At 41.2% G+C, this 19,819-nt stretch overlaps 1 protein-coding gene across 1 annotated transcript in view; it reads right to left on the reverse strand.

Moving 5' to 3' along the window:
• Positions 1-19,819, reverse strand: part of polr2b (RNA polymerase II subunit B) — a 38,956-nt gene that overhangs the window by 4,406 nt on the left and 14,731 nt on the right. The window contains exons 10-22 of the mRNA XM_078210056.1: positions 19,350-19,536; positions 15,495-15,638; positions 14,416-14,555; positions 14,095-14,206; positions 12,561-12,715; positions 11,204-11,402; positions 9,522-9,690; positions 8,757-8,853; positions 8,571-8,665; positions 4,938-5,188; positions 3,827-3,916; positions 2,560-2,667; positions 2,371-2,484 (exon numbers count right to left, since the gene is read on the reverse strand). Of these exons, the coding sequence (XP_078066182.1) occupies positions 2,371-2,484; positions 2,560-2,667; positions 3,827-3,916; positions 4,938-5,188; positions 8,571-8,665; positions 8,757-8,853; positions 9,522-9,690; positions 11,204-11,402; positions 12,561-12,715; positions 14,095-14,206; positions 14,416-14,555; positions 15,495-15,638; positions 19,350-19,536 (1,861 nt within the window). The remainder of the gene's footprint in view (positions 1-2,370; positions 2,485-2,559; positions 2,668-3,826; positions 3,917-4,937; positions 5,189-8,570; positions 8,666-8,756; positions 8,854-9,521; positions 9,691-11,203; positions 11,403-12,560; positions 12,716-14,094; positions 14,207-14,415; positions 14,556-15,494; positions 15,639-19,349; positions 19,537-19,819) is intronic.

A 19,819-nucleotide genomic window follows, 5' to 3' on the forward strand; every position in this document is an offset into this window, starting at 1 on the left:
AGCGGGAGTTTCAAAGTGAATCTCCCACACTCTGTGCACTGCAGTGTCCTAGCGTGAGTGCCTCAGTGCCTCCTGATCGCTGGCCAGCCCTGTGACCCCAAAGTAGCACAGTGGGCTGGGAGAATCACCTCCTATATCTTTGACTTGGATGAAGGGACTAAATTATAGTAGTTAAATTTACCAATGACACTGAAATAGGTCAGAAAGTAAGTTGTCAAGAGCATACACAAGAACATATAAATTAGATGCAGAAGTAGGTAATTCGGCACCGTGAACCTGCTCTGCCATTCAGCAAGATCTTGGCGGATTTGATTGTGGCCTCAACTCCACTGTTCTTCCTACCCCTTATACCCTTTGACTCCCTTGTCAATCAAGAACCTATCTAACGCAGCCTTTAAAACCTTCAATGACTCTGTCGCCACTGTTCTCTGGGGAAGAATTCAACGGACTCACAAACCTCAGAAAACAAATTCTTTTCATATCTGTCTTAAATGGGAGAGCCTTGTTTTTAAAGTGTGTACCCTCATTCCAGTTTCTCCCACCAGGGGGAATGTCCTTTCAGCATCCACTCTGTCAAGTCATCTCAGGATCTTACTGTTCCGATAAGATCACCTCTTATTCTTCTAAATTCCAATGTATCTAGGCCCAATGTGTCCAAACTTTTCTCATAGAATAACCCCCTCATCCCAAGAATCAGTCGAATGAATCTTCTCTGAATTATTTCTCATGCAATTAGATAAGTTTATTTATTAGTCACAAGTAAGTTTACATTAACACTGCAATGAAGTTACTGTAAAAATCCCCTAGTCACCACACTCCAGTACACTGAGGGAAAATTTAGCATGACCAATGCACCTAACCAGCATATCTTTCGGTCTGTGAGCGGAAACCGGAGAACCCAGCGGAAACCCACGTACAGAATATGCGAACTCCACACAGACAGTGACCCAAGCCTGGAATTGAACCCGCATCCCTGGCACTATGAGGCAGCAGTGCTAACCACTCCTTTCTTAAATAAGGAAACCCAAAACTGTACACAGTACTATACAACTGTAGCAAAAACATCTCCACTTTTATATTCCATCCCCCTTGCAATAAACAATGACATTAATTTTGCTTTCCTAATCAGTTACTGTACCTACATCATAGAATCATAGAAACCCTACAGTGCAGAAAGAGGCCATTTGGCCCATCGAGTCTGCACCGACCACAATCCCACCCAGGCCCTATCCCCATATCCCTACATATTTACCCGCTAATCCCTCGAATCTACCCATCTCAGGACACTAAGGGGCAATTTTAGCATGGCCAATCAACCTAACCCGCACATCTTTGAACTGTGGGAGGAAACCGGAGCACCCGGAGGAAACCCACGCAGACACGAGGAGAATGTGCAAACTCCACTGTTTTTGAGTATGAGAGGCGATGATCTTATTAAAACACAGGATCCTGAGGAGAGTTGATACCGTGGTTACCAGGAGGATGTTTCCACTTGTGAGCAACTAGAACTAGGAGCAGTTTAAAAATAAGATGTCTCTCTTTTAAGGCAGAGATTAGGAGAATTCCTTTCTCTCAGAGGGTGATAATTCTATGTAATTCTCTTCCCAGAAACCAAGAGACTGAATTTATTCAAGGCTGATAATCAAGGGAGGCAAGGTTTATAGTGGGAAACATGACGGTGAAGTTCAGACCACAATCAGAGCTGCCATAATCTTATCGAATGGTAGAGCAGGCTCGAAGGGCCAAATGGTCTACTCTTGCTTCGCAGTGCTATGTTCCTATAATATGAAAATCAACAATACAGCTGAATAACTGTGACACATCTGAACTGCCTTTGGAACTTCTGATAACCATTTAATTTACTAACTATCTGCATACATTTAGAAATTTATATATTGCTCGTCATGGCAACAATTTTGATGATTTGACAAGAAATTCACTCAGTCTATAACAAATCCCTTTGAACCGTCTTCAGATCTCCCCCACTTGCCATCTCCACTACCCAATGGCCTATAATGTACATGAAGCATTGTACCATTTCCCTATGCTGATTATAAGTTGGTATATGTTTACCCAATCCAAAATGGATGGTGCAAGACAGTATGTCAGACCAAATATGAGCAATATTTACTCCCAATCATAAATTGGATGATAAAACCAACTTAGATGATCCAGGCATCTGTTCCCCAAAGAGGAGTGCATCCTGTGGTACTAACTTGTGTCTAGCTGAAAGAATAAGATACAGTAAATATGTTGCACAATGCTCACCCTTGTGTGAACAATGGCCTCAGATGCTGCATGATATTATTCTACAGCTGCTATTAAAAGGTTGCGCCAGGTTGTACGAGTTGTCTAAGGAAAAGAAGTTACCTCATTGCCTCGGAGGTGGTATCCATAGTCTGATAACAGGTTAGAAATCTTCTGTACATTAACTGCATCGTTAAAAGGTGTAGCATCACCAATTTCACCTTTATTTGCAGACACCTGAAAAAAAACTTGAATGAGAATGTGGACACCAACTCTGCACAACAATGAAATCCTTACACTTTTAAAACATACCTTCCCTTGCAGACACTCAATCAAGTGACCAACCGTCATTCGAGATGGAATGGCATGTGGATTGATTATAATATCTGGGGTGATACCTTCACACGTGAATGGCATATCCTAGAAAAGAGCAAGCACATAAAGCAAGAAAAGTCAAGAAGTTAGAAACAAATGTAGATCGGTATTTTGGCCTATTCCACTTACCCATTACCCTGGGCTTTGCTAACTTAAGCTGCCTTGGCAAACATACATTTTAAATCCTTGTCCAGTTTTAAGCCTATTCAGCCTCACCCGTCTACACCTCCAAATCTCATCCAGTCCAATAGTCACAGCCTACATATGCTCCTTTGACGCAGACCTCGTGTATGCATTGCTGTCATTGCCCCTGCCGTCCCACTCCACTGTTGGTAGCTGTGCTTTCAATCAACGTTGAAATATAATCCCTAAACTCTTCAATCTTTCTCCCCGCACCCCCCCCCACCCGGCTTTTAAAGTTTTTTTTAAAAGTTTATTTATCAGTGTCACAAGTAGGCTTACATTAACACGGGAATGAAAATCCCTTAGCCGCCACACTCCGGTGCCTGTTCGGGTACACAGAGAGAATTTAGCATGGCCAATGCACCTAACCAGCACGTCTTTCAGACTGTGGGAGGAAACCGGAGCACCCGGAAGAAACCCACATTGACGCAGGGAGAACGTGCAAACTCTGTACAGACAGTGACCCAAACCGGGAATCGAACCTGGGTCCCTGGCACTGTGAGGCAGCAGTGCTAGCCACTGTGAGGCAGCAGTGCTAGCCACTGTGCCAACGTGCCGCCCCTTTAGAACTTCCTCAAAATTCATCAGCTCTTTCTAGCTCAATATCTGCTTTCCACATACCCAACTGTGAAGAAACTCTTTTGTGTTGTGTTCTTTATGTTATGTTAAAAGGCAAAAATGGCACAATTTTTGTTACAGTTCCAATCAAACCAAATGGACACAGTGGAATTGACATACAGTGTATTAAAAATACAGGCTGTGCACATGTCAAAGAAGTGACAAGCGTGTATGGCAGCCATTTTAAAAATTTAAATTGGGGAATAAAAGGAAAAGCTGATTCAGAAGCTCAGTGGGTTAGGAAGTCCCTCTCTCCACAGATGCTCCGAGACTTGAGAGTTTTTAGCACTTTTCACTCTTATTTCACTATCGCCAGCTTCTGCAGTATTTCAATTTGGTTCTGTTCCTGCATCTCAAATCAATTTTCTTTTAAACCTGAATCCATACAACACAAATTTCATACCTCTTGTCTGTACTGGATACCACACGTACCCTTCTGGCCATGACGACTGGCAAATTTGTCTCCAATTTGTGGAATTCGGACAGATCGTACCTGCGTAAAAAGGGCATGTGGCTTTAAAACCCAAAGAAGGCACTAAACTAAAGAAGAAATAAATGTCAGGTAGTTGCAATGATTCTTGCTTGCGCATCCTAATGGTGCTGAGGCAGGGCCCAGTCTTGGAGGAGGTGGAGCTTGCGACCTGATCCATTGTTTTGGTCCTCCAAACAGGTGTCACATTTTGCTAGCACTAACTCCTGGTTTGGGTTACATGCTCCTGGTTGGGGTTACATCCTCCCAAGAGTTGGTGAGAACATAACAAGTTGTTAGGATAGTGTATAAGATATCTTTTTATGTACATGCACACATATAAACACATACATACAGTATGAGCATTTAAATTCTGTGATGCAATATTTTTTCCAAATAGGTGGAGCAACTTTCTTCCATTTCTAGGAAAGGTTGGTAACATTTATGTTTCTGCTGCGATTCCTTCAGATTAGATAGCCTTTCTGTTCTAGATTATGCACTCAATTTCATTTTCAAAAATTCATTTATGGGACGTGGGCGTCGCTGGATAAGTCAGCATTTATTGCCCATCCCTAACTACCTTGAGAAGATGGTGATGAGGTGGCTTTTTGGAACTGCTGCAGTCTCGGTGTGGAGTGGCACTAGGCCTTCTGACTTGGAGGTAAGTGTGCAGAACCGAGGCAAGCTAAGGTTTTGTATCTTTTTTAATCTACAGTGGCTATTTTGCATGCTTTGGAAAGTTAAAGACTGCTATTTCTGATTAATACCGTGGGCTATTTCATTCTCATCAAATAAGCCCCTTTGGCCTCCTGACTTGGACCAAGAGTAACAAAGACAGTGCAGTGATTGCTATCCCGAGTCTTGGATGTAACATTGACAATAATGCCAACTCAACAGAGAATAAACTACTGGAAAAGCCTCAGCAGAATAAGGTTACAATATGGAAGTATTGTGGACATCTGTGTGAAATTTCATTCCACATTTCATCCAGCCAATGTTTCAATAAAGAAAACAAAAATCAAAAAAGGAACAAGTTATGTCTTACCCTAATTTTGCAAAATTTGTATCCTTCTTGGTTTAGCGTCACCATGACCTGATCCACAATACCAGTCTCACTAGTCCGTAGGAAAGTGCTGCAGTCTCTCTTTGTGTAACGTCGATTTGTGCTCTCAAGTTCATCTTCGTTTTCTGGCAGTGTTACTGTTTTACCAATGATTACATCATCTCCAGACACACGCACACCAGGCGCTATTAGCCCATCTTCATCTAGCTTCTCATAAATAGCATGTCTCATACCTACAAAACACCAGGATTAAATGACGCATCATTGGGAGAGAAACAATTGTCATACTGAATTTTTATCAGTCGTATCTATGTCTTGACCAGTTGGACAAACTGGTCAGGTATAGTTTCTCAAATAAACAGAATAGCACAGCATTTGACTTTTGTCTCTGCTACAGTCTTTCCTGAGTAAATTACACCAAATAAATAAAACATCAGACTGGGTTCAGTTTTGGACCAAGCACTATTACTTTACATTTTCATTCAGTCAGAAGCTCCATGTAAGATGCAAGTTTTGTCCCACGTGGGACTGATTTCTGACAAACTAAGCTTTTAAAAATGGATGCAGAACCCTGAACAATTGAACATTTTCAGTGAATTTGTTTGAGTACTTTGTTTTTTTTAAAAAAAACGATACAAAAGTTATTTCTAGATGTTCCTGTTTATCCCCACTTATAGAACATAGAACAGTACAGCACAGAACAGGCCCTTCGGCCCACAATGTTGTGCCGAGCTTTATCTGAAATCAAGATCAAGCTATCCCACTCCCTATCATCCTGGTGTGCTCCATGTGCCTATCCAATAACCGCTTAAATGTTCCTAAAAAGTGTCTGACTCTACTATCACTGCAGGCAGTCCATTCCACACCCCAACCACTCTCTGCGTAAAGAACCTACCTCTGATATCCTTCCTATATCTCCCACCATGAACCCTATAGTTATGCCCCCTTGTAATAGCTCCATCCACCCGAGGAAATAGTCTTTGAACATTCACTCTATCTATCCCCTTCATCATTTTATAAACCTCTATTAAGTCTCCCCTCAGCCTCCTCCGCTCCAGAGAACAGCCCTAGCTCCCTCAACCTTTCCTCATAAGACCTACCCTCCCAACCAGGCAGCATCCTGGTAAATCTCCTCTGCACTCTTTCCAGCGCTTCCACATCCTTTTTATAGTGAGGTGACCAGAACTGCACACAGTATTCCAAATGTGGTCTCACCAAGGTCCTGTACAGTTGCAGCATAACCCCACGGCTCTTAAACTCCAACCCCCTGTTAATAAAAGCTAAGTAAGAAGTTTAACAACACCAGGTTAAAGTCCAACAGGTTTATTTGGTAGCAAAAGCCACAAAAGGTGTGGCTTTTGCTACCAAATAAACCTGTTGGACTTTAACCTGGTGTTGTTAAACTTCTTACTGTGTTTACCCCAGTCCAACGCTGACATCTCCATATCATGAATAAAAGCTAACACACTATAGACCTTCTTCACAGCTCTATCCACTTGAGTGGCAACCTTCAGAGATCTGTGGATATGGACCCCAAGATCTCTCTGTTCCTCCACAGTCTTCAGAACCCTACCTTTGATCCTGTAATCCACATTTAAATTTGTCCTACCAAAATGAATCACCTCACATTTATCAGGGTTAAACTCCATTTGCCATTTTTCAGCCCAGCTTTGCATCCTATCTATGTCTCTTTGCAGCCTACAACAGCCCTCCACCTCATCCACTACTCCACCAATCTTGGTGTCATCAGCAAATTTACTGATCCACCCTTCAGCCCCCTCCTCCAAGTCATTAATAAAAATCACAAAGAGCAGAGGACCAAGCACTGATCCCTGTGGCACTCCGCTAGCAACCTGCCTCCAGTCCGAAAATTTTCCATCCACCACCACCCTCTGTCTTCGATCAGATAGCCAGTTACCTATCCAATCGGCCAACTTTCCCTCTATCCCACACCTCCTTACTTTCATCATAAGCCGACCATGGGGGACCTTATCAAACGCCTTACTAAAATCCAGGTATATGACATCAACTGCCCTACCTTCATCAACACACTTAGTTACCTCCTCAAAAAATTCAATCAAATTTGTGAGGCACGACTTGCCCTTCACGAATCCGTGCTGACTATCCCGGATTAATCCGCATCTTTCTAAATGGTCGTAAATCCTAGGATATATTTCATCAGGCCCAGGGGACTTATCGACCTTCAGTTTATTCAAAACTGCCAGGACATCCTCCCTCCGAACATCTATTTCCTCCAGCCTATTAGCCTGTAACACCTTCTCTTCCTCAAAAACATGGCCCCTCTCCTTGGTGAACACTGAAGAAAAGTATTCATTCATCACCTTGCCTATCTCTACTGACTCCATGCACAAGTTCCCACTACTGTCCTTGACATATATTATCAAAATATACGGTCAATATATTAGCTGGAAAAATTATAAAATGCATGTCACAACGGGCAAGGTACAAACCATAACTAACCAGCTCATGCCTGCAAAACTCAAAAGTGTGTCCAACATTACATCCAATTCCACGATTGGACACCATTTGCAAAATAATCCTGTGTGTTAAGAATTACGCTGACAACCAATTTAAGATGGTCAGTTGGGCTCACAGTGCAGTGTATTTGAGTGTACTGGAAGTTACATATATTAATGCACAGGGCCCTGATCTTTGCAGACGGAAGAACAGGTCCACACATTGCACCGTTTCAGCTAAGCAAACTAAGTGACAGCTATCTGCTGGTTCATTCCTCAGGAAAAATGCCCTGATCAGAGTCAAGCTGCCTGGTTTAAATTTCAACAATGCTTGGCAGTTAACTATCAATCACTATCAACTGGGGCATTTTCTATGGCAATGCCTGTGCTAATCAAAATCCACTTGTCAACCAATCAGCACTCTTCTCATACAGCATGACTTTGTTGTCTCCCTTAGATTTGTATTTTAGAAAAACGTCCTGATCAGCACAAGACAAAAAACTTTGACAAAAAAATCTATTTTTTCAGCAATATACATGTTACATTTTAATTTAGCATTTCAAATAGAATTGGGGAAAATTAACAAAGAGAGAGAATAAATCACAAGTATTAATTATTTTGACATTGATGCCTGATAGAACCTGTTAGCAGGATAAATTTTGTATCTCTAGGATTTGGGAGAGTCAGCAAGTCACAGAACATAAACAAGCATTCAGCTCTTCCAAGTGCAAGCCTACTCCCCAAACTATTTTTCACACAAATGTATAGGTTCTAAAAGACCAAGGTATATAAATGACTCACTAGTGTGACAGGGTGTAAATGTCCAGCAATACTGGCCCAGCAGAAAAAAAACAAGTACAACAGTAACAGCAGAATAGCTGAACCATAGCTGCAACTAACAGAACCAACTACCAAGCATTTAACAGCAATGTGGATATGTAATCCCATCACTAATCCTTATGTACAATAGGGAAAGGAGACTCGACACACAAAAGTCATATGAAAAATATTTAAACGTGAAGATATCTCGGTGGAATTGCTGTCTCACTGTAAGTCAAGCCCAAACATTAAATTATCAACATGCAACATTTTAAAATTCAGATCTAAACTGGGAAAGCAGAACAGAATTCTGGCTCACCCTGGCAAGTTTCCCGAGAAGGCCTCTCAAATACTTCCTCTTGGTCAAAACCTTTCTTTGATTCTTGTTCTTTGTACGAGCGGTAAAACACAGACCTAACACACACAAATAAATATATTCATGAAAATAGACATACACCAAAAGTCAAAAGGCAATTGAACCATTTCTAGGACAATTTACACATACCTGAAATAGCCCCTGTCTACTGCAGAACGATTCATGATGACAGAATCTTCTTGATTGTAACCAGTGTATGAAGCAATTGCTACAATAGAGTTTATACCTAAAACACACAATACAATTAAAATAGATTCAGCATATCTCCTTCAAAATCTACAATCTTTGTTTACACCAAGATAACTTTTAAATTGAGGTAAACTTAATTTAAGTGAAACAAGGGCAATTCAGGTTGATTTATAATCATTGACACACTGGGTTTAAATCAAATTCTACCTTATATTCATTAACAATCAACTATTTAACAAAAGAAATCCTCAAAGTGCTAAGATCAGACCACGTTTAACAGTTCACCACCATCCATGAAAACCAAAGCAGCTTTTCCACTTCAAGCGGTTGATATTAGATTCCCAGGCTTCTTAGTGAGGCTCAAATGCATTACAAGGTTTAATGCAAGGAAAGAAAATCTCAAACCTACTCCAGCACAAAGATGTTGTTTACAGCTAATAATCTACTCACATTCCATAAATAACCTCAACTTGGGATAAACAACGAAGATAGCATTCAGTAGTTTTGAATTGAAGGCAGTATATGTTAAGTAAGAGATTTGTCTCTAATGCGTGGTAATTAATATATCTTCCTTCCATCCAGTATGCTAAAGATTACTCCTCCAGTGTGACAACATAATTACAATAATTCCACCAAGTATATGGAGACAGGCTGAGGTTCTGCAAGTGCCTGACATTTAGCTTGTTTAATTAACTGGTCACTCACCGGCTGGTAGCTCTCTGAATCGCAAATACTCCATAGAACGGGTTGTAACAAGTGGTTTTTGTGGGTAGTACAGCACATGTGCTAGGGTGTCCATGCGCACATGAAAGTTCGTAATATAAACTCCCATAGCTTGTTTACCCATAGCAGATTGATACGTATTTCTGGGAGACTAGAGGAATGAAAGGAATGAGATCATAGGCTTTCATAAATCCACCTTCAACACAAATCATTCCTGTCTTTATAATGCTCAGAAATCACTTTTTAAAAAAAAAAATCGGTACAAGCTCACAACAAAATTGAAAATGCAATCAGCGGAGTAATAATACCCAAAAGCTGTTAGGTGTAAACAGAATGCCTCTCTTCCTGTTTCAACATTAGCCGAGTGCAAGCCAAACATGTAAACCTTTGGAGAGGTGGGAAGGAGAGAATGTAGAGGGAAGGAGAGCAGGAAACAGAAAATAATTTTAATTGCAGATGGTAGCAAGTTAACTTAGACGCAGTGGGGAGTTTGGACACAAAACAAATCGTTGGGGAGTGGTGGTTTGCTGACAAAATTTGAACATGGGGATTTGGATTGCTGCATAAGCATTCCCAGTGCAGGTAACAGCACAGAGATAGAGATGGATATGTATCAGGGCTCAGAAGGGTTTTATATTCAGTCTGAGTGATTACGTAATGGAAGCTGATCCAGGGGAGGACTGAGAGGGTCACACATTCTTACAACCAATAAGTGAAATCAGACAGGTAGGGCAGACTGAGCCAGAATGCTAGGCCTGGGGCAGACAGCGTGTACAACATTGGGTAACAGTTATGACACTTTCTGATTCAGGAGGACCTAATTTAAGAGTTTAAAAAAGTTATAATTTCAGAGGTTACACAACATTTTTTTCAATTCAAAGAAAATGATATATACACAGGCATGACCTTTGAGCATGAGGTTTGGACATTACTTCAGTGCCATCCAGTGGCCTAGGTGTGCAAATGCTGACAGATCCATACCAGCAGTCTATCATACAGACTAATGCACTGACAACCAATACCAAATAGAACTTAACATTGGAAATACTCATCACAATGTTATCCACGGTCACCGTGGATGCTGCAGGTGCCAAATGGATCGCTGCCAAAATGAAAAATCTCATAATGGAAGACATCAAGGTTTATGACGCATCTTGAAATGGAATGTGGTGACCTATCAACTTTAGTACGTAAAATACAATACCTAGGATAGGTAGGTAGGTAAAATCCCATTCACAGAGGCGGTTCAAATAGTGGGTAACAATGCAATCATCAAATCATGATGAAGTTTTCAAGTGCCAGAAGAAATCACTTCAAAATGAGCAAGTTTGTATAGGGAGGGAGAGTCAGGGAAGAGGTCAGTTACCCAAAGGTCTATGGAGTTGTGGAATGAATTACCAGGAAAGGTGAGTGAACCAGACCATAAAAAGGGATTCCAGATACAAATGGGAGGTGAAATAAACAACTTAAAACTAGGATTAGCTCTGAAAAGAGCTCAATGAATTTCTGCTCGCAACAATTCTGGTGTTCTTTGTTCCAACTGCGAACTCAGAAATGAGTACATCTTTCCCTCCCCCAAAACAATACAGGTGATACTTGTTACATCTTTCAGCAGTTTACCTCCACAAACTCATCTCACACAATTCTTTTCTGGTCTTACCCACCTGATTATGATCAGGAAATGGAATAATTGATGCACAAACACCAAGAATCATTGATGGGTGAATCTCACAATGAGTATATGTTGAACAGTATGCAACTCCTTTTTCCTGCAAGTCATCTGGAGTCATGGCTAGCATTACAGTCTCCTCTTCCAGTGTATCAATGTACTCCACCACGCCACTAGCCACAAGATCCTGCCAACTATATGGAAGGAAAAAGTTGGGACTTAATGTGCTCTCAATACAATATTAGTTTATAAATCTGTCAAATACTTATGATCATGCAGCAATTCTTTCACAGGTTTTCCACGGTATAAAAATAAGCATTTAACCATATGCAGAATGACAGCAAGTACAATTGCTCCATTAACCACAGGAAACTTCTACAAATGGGGAGGCTCATGAGAGTTGCAGTGCCCAGTATTTCTTTTTCTTCACTCACTGTGTTCTGCTCCCTAACAGTAGCTATAGGCTTCCAGTTACAGAGACGTGTTAGATTCCACGGAGGAATATGCTTAATGTAAGCAGCAATTTCAGGTCAGTAGCACTGCTAACATCATTGTTGTCAACTGGATTGCCAACAGCAAGCAGATGATACAATTAATATTCACCACTGTAGCTTGGAGGGGATCAAGTCGTGTCCAGCAGCAACTTGGCTCCTCTTGAGTGAGTAGATCCATGGGCAGACTTGCTGATGTTGCTCGCTACAGCAGTCTATTCAGGTTTCGTCACTTAGCAGTGATGGTCCAATTTGGTTAATTAGCTAATAGGTTCATATGTTTAGAATAGCAGCTTGGCAAAGTTGCCAGAGATCAGCTGTGACCCAGGGAACTGCCCCCAAACAAGGGGCAGAAGGAGAGGCTTCCCTCTCCACTTGACAGGAGGTAAATACTGGAAACGCTAATATTTCACGATCCACAGTTCATTTATTCTGGCCAATTTTTGAAGATGTTGCTACTTTTGGATAAGTCCAAACAGTCATAGTTATATTTATGACGAGCAGTCATAAATATAAGATTGTCATTAATAAATGCATTAAGCAATTCAGGATAAATCTATTTGCCCAAAGGATGGTTAGAAGGTGAAACTTTGTAGGATATTGACTAGTTGAGGCAAATAATAGAGACAATTAAGGGTAAACTAGATAAGTACATGCGAGAGAGAGAGAGGAGCAGGATATGTTGATGGGGTTAGGATGAAGAGAGGTTCATGTGGAGCATGAAAATGGACTTAGAATACATTTAGCCTAACAGGACAATGTTATTCTACATACTCAAATTCATTTTGAGAGAGGTTGGCAAGCAGTAACATAAAGCGTGTTAACTGTGCGATTATAGGATTGCTGTTTTTCTTGATATACCTGTAATTGTTGTACTCTCGTTCTTTCAATTGATCAATGTGCCTCTTCTTCAACAGTAGCTTCTGCTTTTCTACAATCAAAAGTGGCCGACAAATTCTACCTGCATCTGTGTAAATGCGAATCTCACGCTCACGAATGTCTCTCACCATGGACACCTTAAGTAAAGAGGAAAAAGTTAAAGTTAATTTATTAGTCACAAGTAAGGCTTACATTAACACTGCAGTGAAGTTATTGTGAAATTCCACTTGTCGCCACAGTCCAGCACCTGTTCCGGTCAATGCACCTAACCAGCACGTCTTTCAGAATGTGGGAGGAAACCGAAGCACCCGGAGGAAACCCACGCAGACACGGGGAGAATGTGCAAAATCCACACAGACAGTGACCCAAGCCAGGAATCGAACCTGGGTCCTTGGCGCTGTGAGGCAGCAGTGCTAACCACTGTGCTACCGTGCCACCCAGGGCACTGTTAATTAAGTTAGAAATTAATGAAATGAGAATTCTCAAATTGTTTAAAATGGTTTTACTGACTCAGAATTATACATTTCCCTTCACTACTTACCCATGGATACTTTTCATGTAAAAGATAAATTTATGGGAGCATGCAATTGTCAGAGATCTGTACAGAATTTATTTATTTCCTTCCTTTTTGTTGGAGTCGAGGTAACTTCATCTCTCCTCATTGCTCTTTAGGGTACCAGTTTACAGGACCCTTACACAAGTGGACTTACTGATAAATAAGGTTGAACCCCAAGCATTAGACATGGAGGACATTGTAGCCCAGTCAGAACTTCATAAGTACAGTAATGAGATGGAACCAGGACAACTTATGTCAAAGGTGAAACTGAGCAAAGATAGGATGATAGAAGTCAGAGGAGAGAGGAATAGAGGAGCTTAAATCACCATGGATGAGCTGTCACTTGGTGCAAATATTAAAGGGGCACCTACATCAACAACCTGCACCATCATCAGGAAATGCACCTGTTCTAGAATCCATCTCCAAGATATCATAATGCTGACAGGTCCATCTCGGCTAACAAAACAGCTGCCCATCAGTAAGGGAAAATATATTTCAATTCGTGAAGGATAATAAAACAGGCATCTCAAATTCCACATTGCAACTCTTTTGCAAAATGGGCCCAGAAAAAATAAAAGTGTCAAGGCCAAATATTGAGAAGTGCACTTAGGAATTTCTATTTCCAAAGCTGTCTTGCCCAGTGGTAAACAAAGATACTTGGCTCAAATCTAGTGACGTGCCTAAGTGAACAAGAATGCAGAACCACTCCCTCTTTTACAACTGCAAAGGAGAAGACAGAAAAGAGGAAATCAAAAAGAAATAAATGTTAGTTTGCATATCAAGCCAACTAATGATTCAAAAAATGACATGACTTTAAAATCTATAATCAGAAGTCCTGACATCAGAGGTGTGACAGTATCCTAACCTTAATGAAGTATGCAAACAGGTGCATCAGGTTTGATTTCTTGCATTATATAGTGCAAATAGTCTGCATCATACAGATTCAGATATTTACTGTACCTCAGATACAATGATGTCCATCTGACGCCTGAGCTTTCTTAGTGTGGTCATCAGCTGGTCGGGATCTTTATGGATTCCAACCCAGCAACCATTGACAAAAATTTTTGTAGCGCTAAATAAAAAAAGTGGGAGAAGGTATTACTATTTAGGTGTAGAACTATAAATGGAGTCTTTCACAGCAGTAAGAATATGTCTCAATGCAAGTTTACACTCTCACTATTCTACACAAAACCTTTCTATTCCAAACAACTTTGCACTGAAAAATGCTGTTATGGAAATTATTTTTTTCTGAATGAAACGACACCAGTTAACTTCACTCACTCTGCAATCGCAGCTGGAGAGATTTCTTCAAGATTTTCCATGCTCCACTCTTCCAAGAATTCCAAAATGGGCGAGGGCTGAGATCCTACAGAAATGTAAGCCATCAAAGCCAGGTTTTTCACTAATCCGACAGCATGGCCCTGAAACAAAATATTAAAGTGTTAGTATTTTTAAGCTTCAAAAGTTTGACTGTTTGCCATTTAGGCCAGAGCACTATTTAATTGTGATTTTCTTTAAAATGATCAAACACTTCGTAGAAAATAACAATCATAGAGTCTCTACAGTGCAGAAAAGGACTTTCGGTCCATCGAGTCTGCACTGACTCTCTGACAGAGTATCTTATCCAGGCCCTCTCCCCTGCCCTATCCCCATAACACCCTACTTTTCCCATGGCTAATCTAATCCAAAGGGAATGGTCAATCCACCTAACTTGCACTTCTTTGGACTGTGGGAGGAAGCCAGAACAGGAGGAAACCCAAGCAGTCACGGGGAGAATGTGCAAATTCCAAACAGTCACTAAGGCTGGAATTGAACCCAGGTCCCTGGCGCTGTGTGGCAGCAGTGCTACCCACTGTGCCATCGTGCCGCCCCAGGTTTATATATCCCCTCCACCTCACTATCAGTCTGCGGACAACTCCGCTAGAGTTTTACAGCATCTGTTTCCCTTAGATCTAACCAGCGCTTCCACTATCTAAATCATCCTTACTGAAATTGTTTTTTTCAGCTGCTTTAATTGTTTCTTTTATCAATATTGCTACTCCACCTTTTCCAATTTCATGTCCTTTTTAAGGAATCTGTCAATTTAAATATTTAGCTCCTACTAAGGTCCAGCTGGTAGCCATGCTCTGTAGCTGGCTACTACATCATACCTTTGACGTTTAAGTTGAGCTTCTAACTCTCATTTGTTTTATTAATCATGCTGCATGCATTTGTGTACAGCAGTCTTATTTAGCCAAGTCCCCCAGCAATGCCATGTGTCCTTGTGCTGCTTCTCCTCAAACTTTTCACACTTCCAATGGATATAGAAAAATTGATGAAAGACTTTTAATAAGCAATACAGCTGAGGACTCCGATCTTACCTCTGGTGTCTCAGCAGGGCAAATCATACCCCATAACGTATTGTGCAGCTGTCTGGGTTTTGCTAGCTTTCCATCTCTTCCAATTGGAGAGTTAAGACGACGAAGATGAGAAAGGGTTGAAGCAAAGGTCAAACGGTTCAATACCTAGTGACCATGAGAACAATATTTAATCATCAGTTTGAGATCATATCATATATATTCACATACTTTTTGAAGTTACAACAGTACATTTGAGTCATGGCATATTTAAATGTGTATTCACACATATTTCAAAGTTCACATTTACATCGATATCTTATGAAATCACTGCACTTTTGGATTACACTGTATTTAGGATCTCGTCTGACCGTGTTGACAGCAGTTAGTATCAAGCCGCTAGTTGGGTCTTTGTTTCTGAGTTTAATTAGGCCGGCGGAAAGGGCAGGAGTCCCAGCACAGTGCAATCACATTAAAACAAAGAATAAAGAAAATTACAGCACAGGAACAGGCCCTAAGGCCCTCCAAGCCTGCACCGACCATGCTGCCTGACTGAACTAAAAACCCACTACCCTTCTGGGAACCATATCCCTCTATTCCCATCCTATTCATGTATTTGTCCAGAAGCCCCTTAAAAGACACTATCGTATCTCCTTCCACTACCTCCCCTGACAGCGGTTTCCAGCCACCCACCACCCTCTGTGTAAAAACAATCTGCCTCGTACATCTCCTTTAAACCTTGTCCCTCGCACCTTAAACCCATGCCCCCTAGTAATTGACTCTTCCACCCTGGGAAAAATCTTCTGACTATCCACTCTGTCCATGCCCCTCATAATCTTGTAGTCTTCTATCAGGTCACTCCTCAACCTCCGTCGTTCCAATGAGAACAAACCAAGTTTCTCCAATCTCTCCTCATAGTTAATGCCCTCCATACCAGGCAACATCCTGGTAAATCTTTTCTGTACCCTCTCTAAAGCCTCCACATCCTTCTGGTAGTGTGACGACTAGAATTGAACACTATATTCCAAATGCAGCCTAACTAAGGTTCTATAAAGCTGCAACATGACTTACCAATTTTTAAACTCAATGCCCCGGCTGACGAAGGCAAGCATGCCGTATGCCTTCTTGACTATCTTCTCCACCTGCGTTGCCACTTTCAATGACCTGTGTACCTGTACACCCAGATCCCACTGCCCATCAATACATTTAAGGGCTCTGCCATTTACTGTATATTTCCTATCTGCATTAGACCTTCCAAAATGCATTACCTCACATTTGTCCGGATTAAACTCCATCTGCCATCTCTCTGCCCAAGTCTCCAACCGATCTATAGCCTGCTGTATCCTCATCGCTATCCACAAATCCACCAACCATTGTGTCGTTCGCAAACTTACTAATCAAACCAGTTACATTTTCTTCCAAATCATTTATATATATATATTACAAACAGCAAAGGTCCCAGCACTGATCCCTGAAGAATGTCACTTATCACAGTCCCCCATTCAGAAACGCACCCTTCCACTGTTACCCTTTGTCTTCTATGGCCGAGCCAGTTCTGTATCCATTTTGCCAGCTCACCTCTGATCCCGTGCAACTTCACCTTCTGTACCAATCTGCCATGAGGGACCTTGTCAAAGGCCTTATTGAAGTCCACGTAGACAACATCCACTGCCCTACCCTCATCAATCATCTGCATCACTTCCTCAAAAAACTCGATCAAGTTAGTGAGACAAGACCTCCCCTTCACAAAACCATGTTGCCTCTCGCTAATACGTCCACTTATTTCAAGTGGGAGTAAATGCTGTCTCGAAGAATCCTCTCCAATAATTTCCCTAACACTGACATAAGGCTCACCGGCCTGTAATTACCTAGATTATCCTTGCTACCCTTCTTAAACAAAGGAACAACATTGGCTATTCTATAATCCTCTGAGACCTCCCCTGCAGCCAGTGAGGATACAAAGATTTCTCTCAAGGCCCCAGCAATTTCCTCCCTTGCCTCTCTCAGTATTCTGGGGTATATCCCATCAGGCCCTGGGGACTTGTCTACCTTAATGTTTCTCAAGACCCCCAATACCTCCTTTTTTATCTCATATGACCCAAACTATCTACACACCCTTCCCTAGGCTCATCATCCACCAAGTCCTTCTCTTTGGTGAATACTGACGCAAAGTACTCATTTAATACCTCACCCATTTCCTCTGGCTCCATGCATAGATTCTCTCCCTTGTCCTTGAGTGAGCCAACCCCCTCTATATAAAAAGCCTTGGGATTTTCCTTAATCCTGCTGGCCAATGACTTTTCGTGACCCCTTTTAGCCCTCAAGTTTCTTTCTACTTTCCTTGTATTCCACACTTGCTTCGTGTGTTCCCAGCCTCCTAGCCTTGACAAGTGCTTCCTTTTTCTCTTTGACTAGGCTCACAATCTCTTTTGTTATACAAGGTTCCCGAAACTTGCCATACTTATCCTCCATCCTTACAGGAATGTGCCGGTCCTGAATTCCTATCAACTTACACTTGAAAGACTTCCACATGCCAGACGTTTATTTGCCCTCAAACAAACATTCTTCAGTTCCTGCCTAACATTGTTGTAATTAGCCTTCCCCCAATTTAGCACCTTCAAATGAGTTTGGCTTGCTGCCCAACGGATGAACTGTTACCCTGAGCTAGAGCCACAAAATAATTTGTGTTGATTCGTCTTCAAGAACAAGTCACAAGCTAGCTATTATTTCCATAGTTGCAGGCTGAAGCTGAACATTCCTTGGTCTGATTGCTTATTTATATTGCTTATCTATTTCAGCCACATTTGCTGAGTAGGGGCCTGCAATTTGTGACAAGGCAAATGCATCTTCTTATAGGTGATGGCAAGTGTTATTCCATCCTAATCATTGGAGAGCAAGTGTTCATTCCACAATGGCTAGGATTAACACCTACTGATTGGGTCGTCTGGGATTGCAAGATCTAGTCACCAACCTAAATCATTTGTCAAACTGTTATCAAGACAGTTTGGCCAATTTATCCCAAAGAGGGATGGAATTTGTGGGAGGTGATGCATGACTCACGAGTTTGCCCACAAAATAAAAATTCTCCCCTACCTTCTTTAGCTACTTCACTTACCAACCAACAGATAATTCTGCAATCAGATCTCCAAGTTCCACTGACAGACTAAAGACTGAATACCAAATTTCAGGCACTGCTATAGTGATTCTGATATGATGCCATGGTCTTAGAATTTTTGGTTTGGCATGGAATTCAGGACCACCCTATTAACTCAACCCCCTTTCCGTTTCACAAGTACAACACACAATTCATCACAAAGAGATCCAACCATCTCTAACTTTCTCAGACTGGAGAGGTTTGTGTCTCCCTAAAGATCTCACCAATAATCTTCTCCCACACAAGAGGAAGCTACAAACAAGATTCCTCAGATGGATGTAGAGCTGGGTACAATCCTTCCATGAAGGCAAAACTAAGCCCTTCCACATAGACAACAAACTTCAGCATAACCAACACCACCATGACCAGACAAAGCCCTAGATCGAGAACTGTGCAAAGGTTGGCAGACTCGAGTGGCAGCCTATTTCCTTGGACTTTTATACATCCACTAGCTAGGGGCGTATCGTTATTTACATCAATGACAAGGGGAGAGACAGAAAGTTGTGGAATCAAATCTAAGCAGATCATTATGGAAAGAGTAATGCTGACAGGTATGGAATCAGGTCCTGAACATCAGCACTCACTCATTCAAATAGCTACATTTTTTTTCAAAACAAAGTAATTGCTCGCAACACAAATATTTGCTCCACCACTTGTCCAACATTGTTGTAAGAAACATTAGGACCAATGTAGAAAAGGCCTTTACTGCAGTAAAACAACTTTACCTGAGATACACCAGCTCTGGCTTGATGAGCCTTCTTTTGATCTCCCCAGTTTCCTGTCGCTAAGGAGTATTTTAGACCATCAGAAATAATCCGTGTTTTAATTGCTAATTCCAAGTTGAAATCTTTCCCTCTGTCTATAAACTTCTGGGAGTATATCCGTACTTCTTTCAGTAGGTTTTTAAACATTCTGTAGAAGTAAATTTGAATAGTTAACTTTTAACGTGTTTATAATTACATTTGTTGCAAAAAAGATACAAACCAAAACACTTTAGAAAGTTGTTTTGAAATTTATTCAAAAACTGAGTAGCTGTACTGTTTTGTTGTGCATGGTGAGTGAGAAGATATGTTGTTTTATAATGTGGGCCTACGCATCCTCCCTCCCCATAATTAGAGGAGAGCAAGATCAAAAAGAGAGACAGGATAGAGCTTTTCTTACTGTATGTGCAAGAATTAATACAATTATATTGTAT

Source organism: Mustelus asterias, chromosome 1, assembly GCF_964213995.1.
Source record: "Mustelus asterias chromosome 1, sMusAst1.hap1.1, whole genome shotgun sequence".
Taxonomy (NCBI): Eukaryota; Metazoa; Chordata; class Chondrichthyes; order Carcharhiniformes; family Triakidae; genus Mustelus; species Mustelus asterias.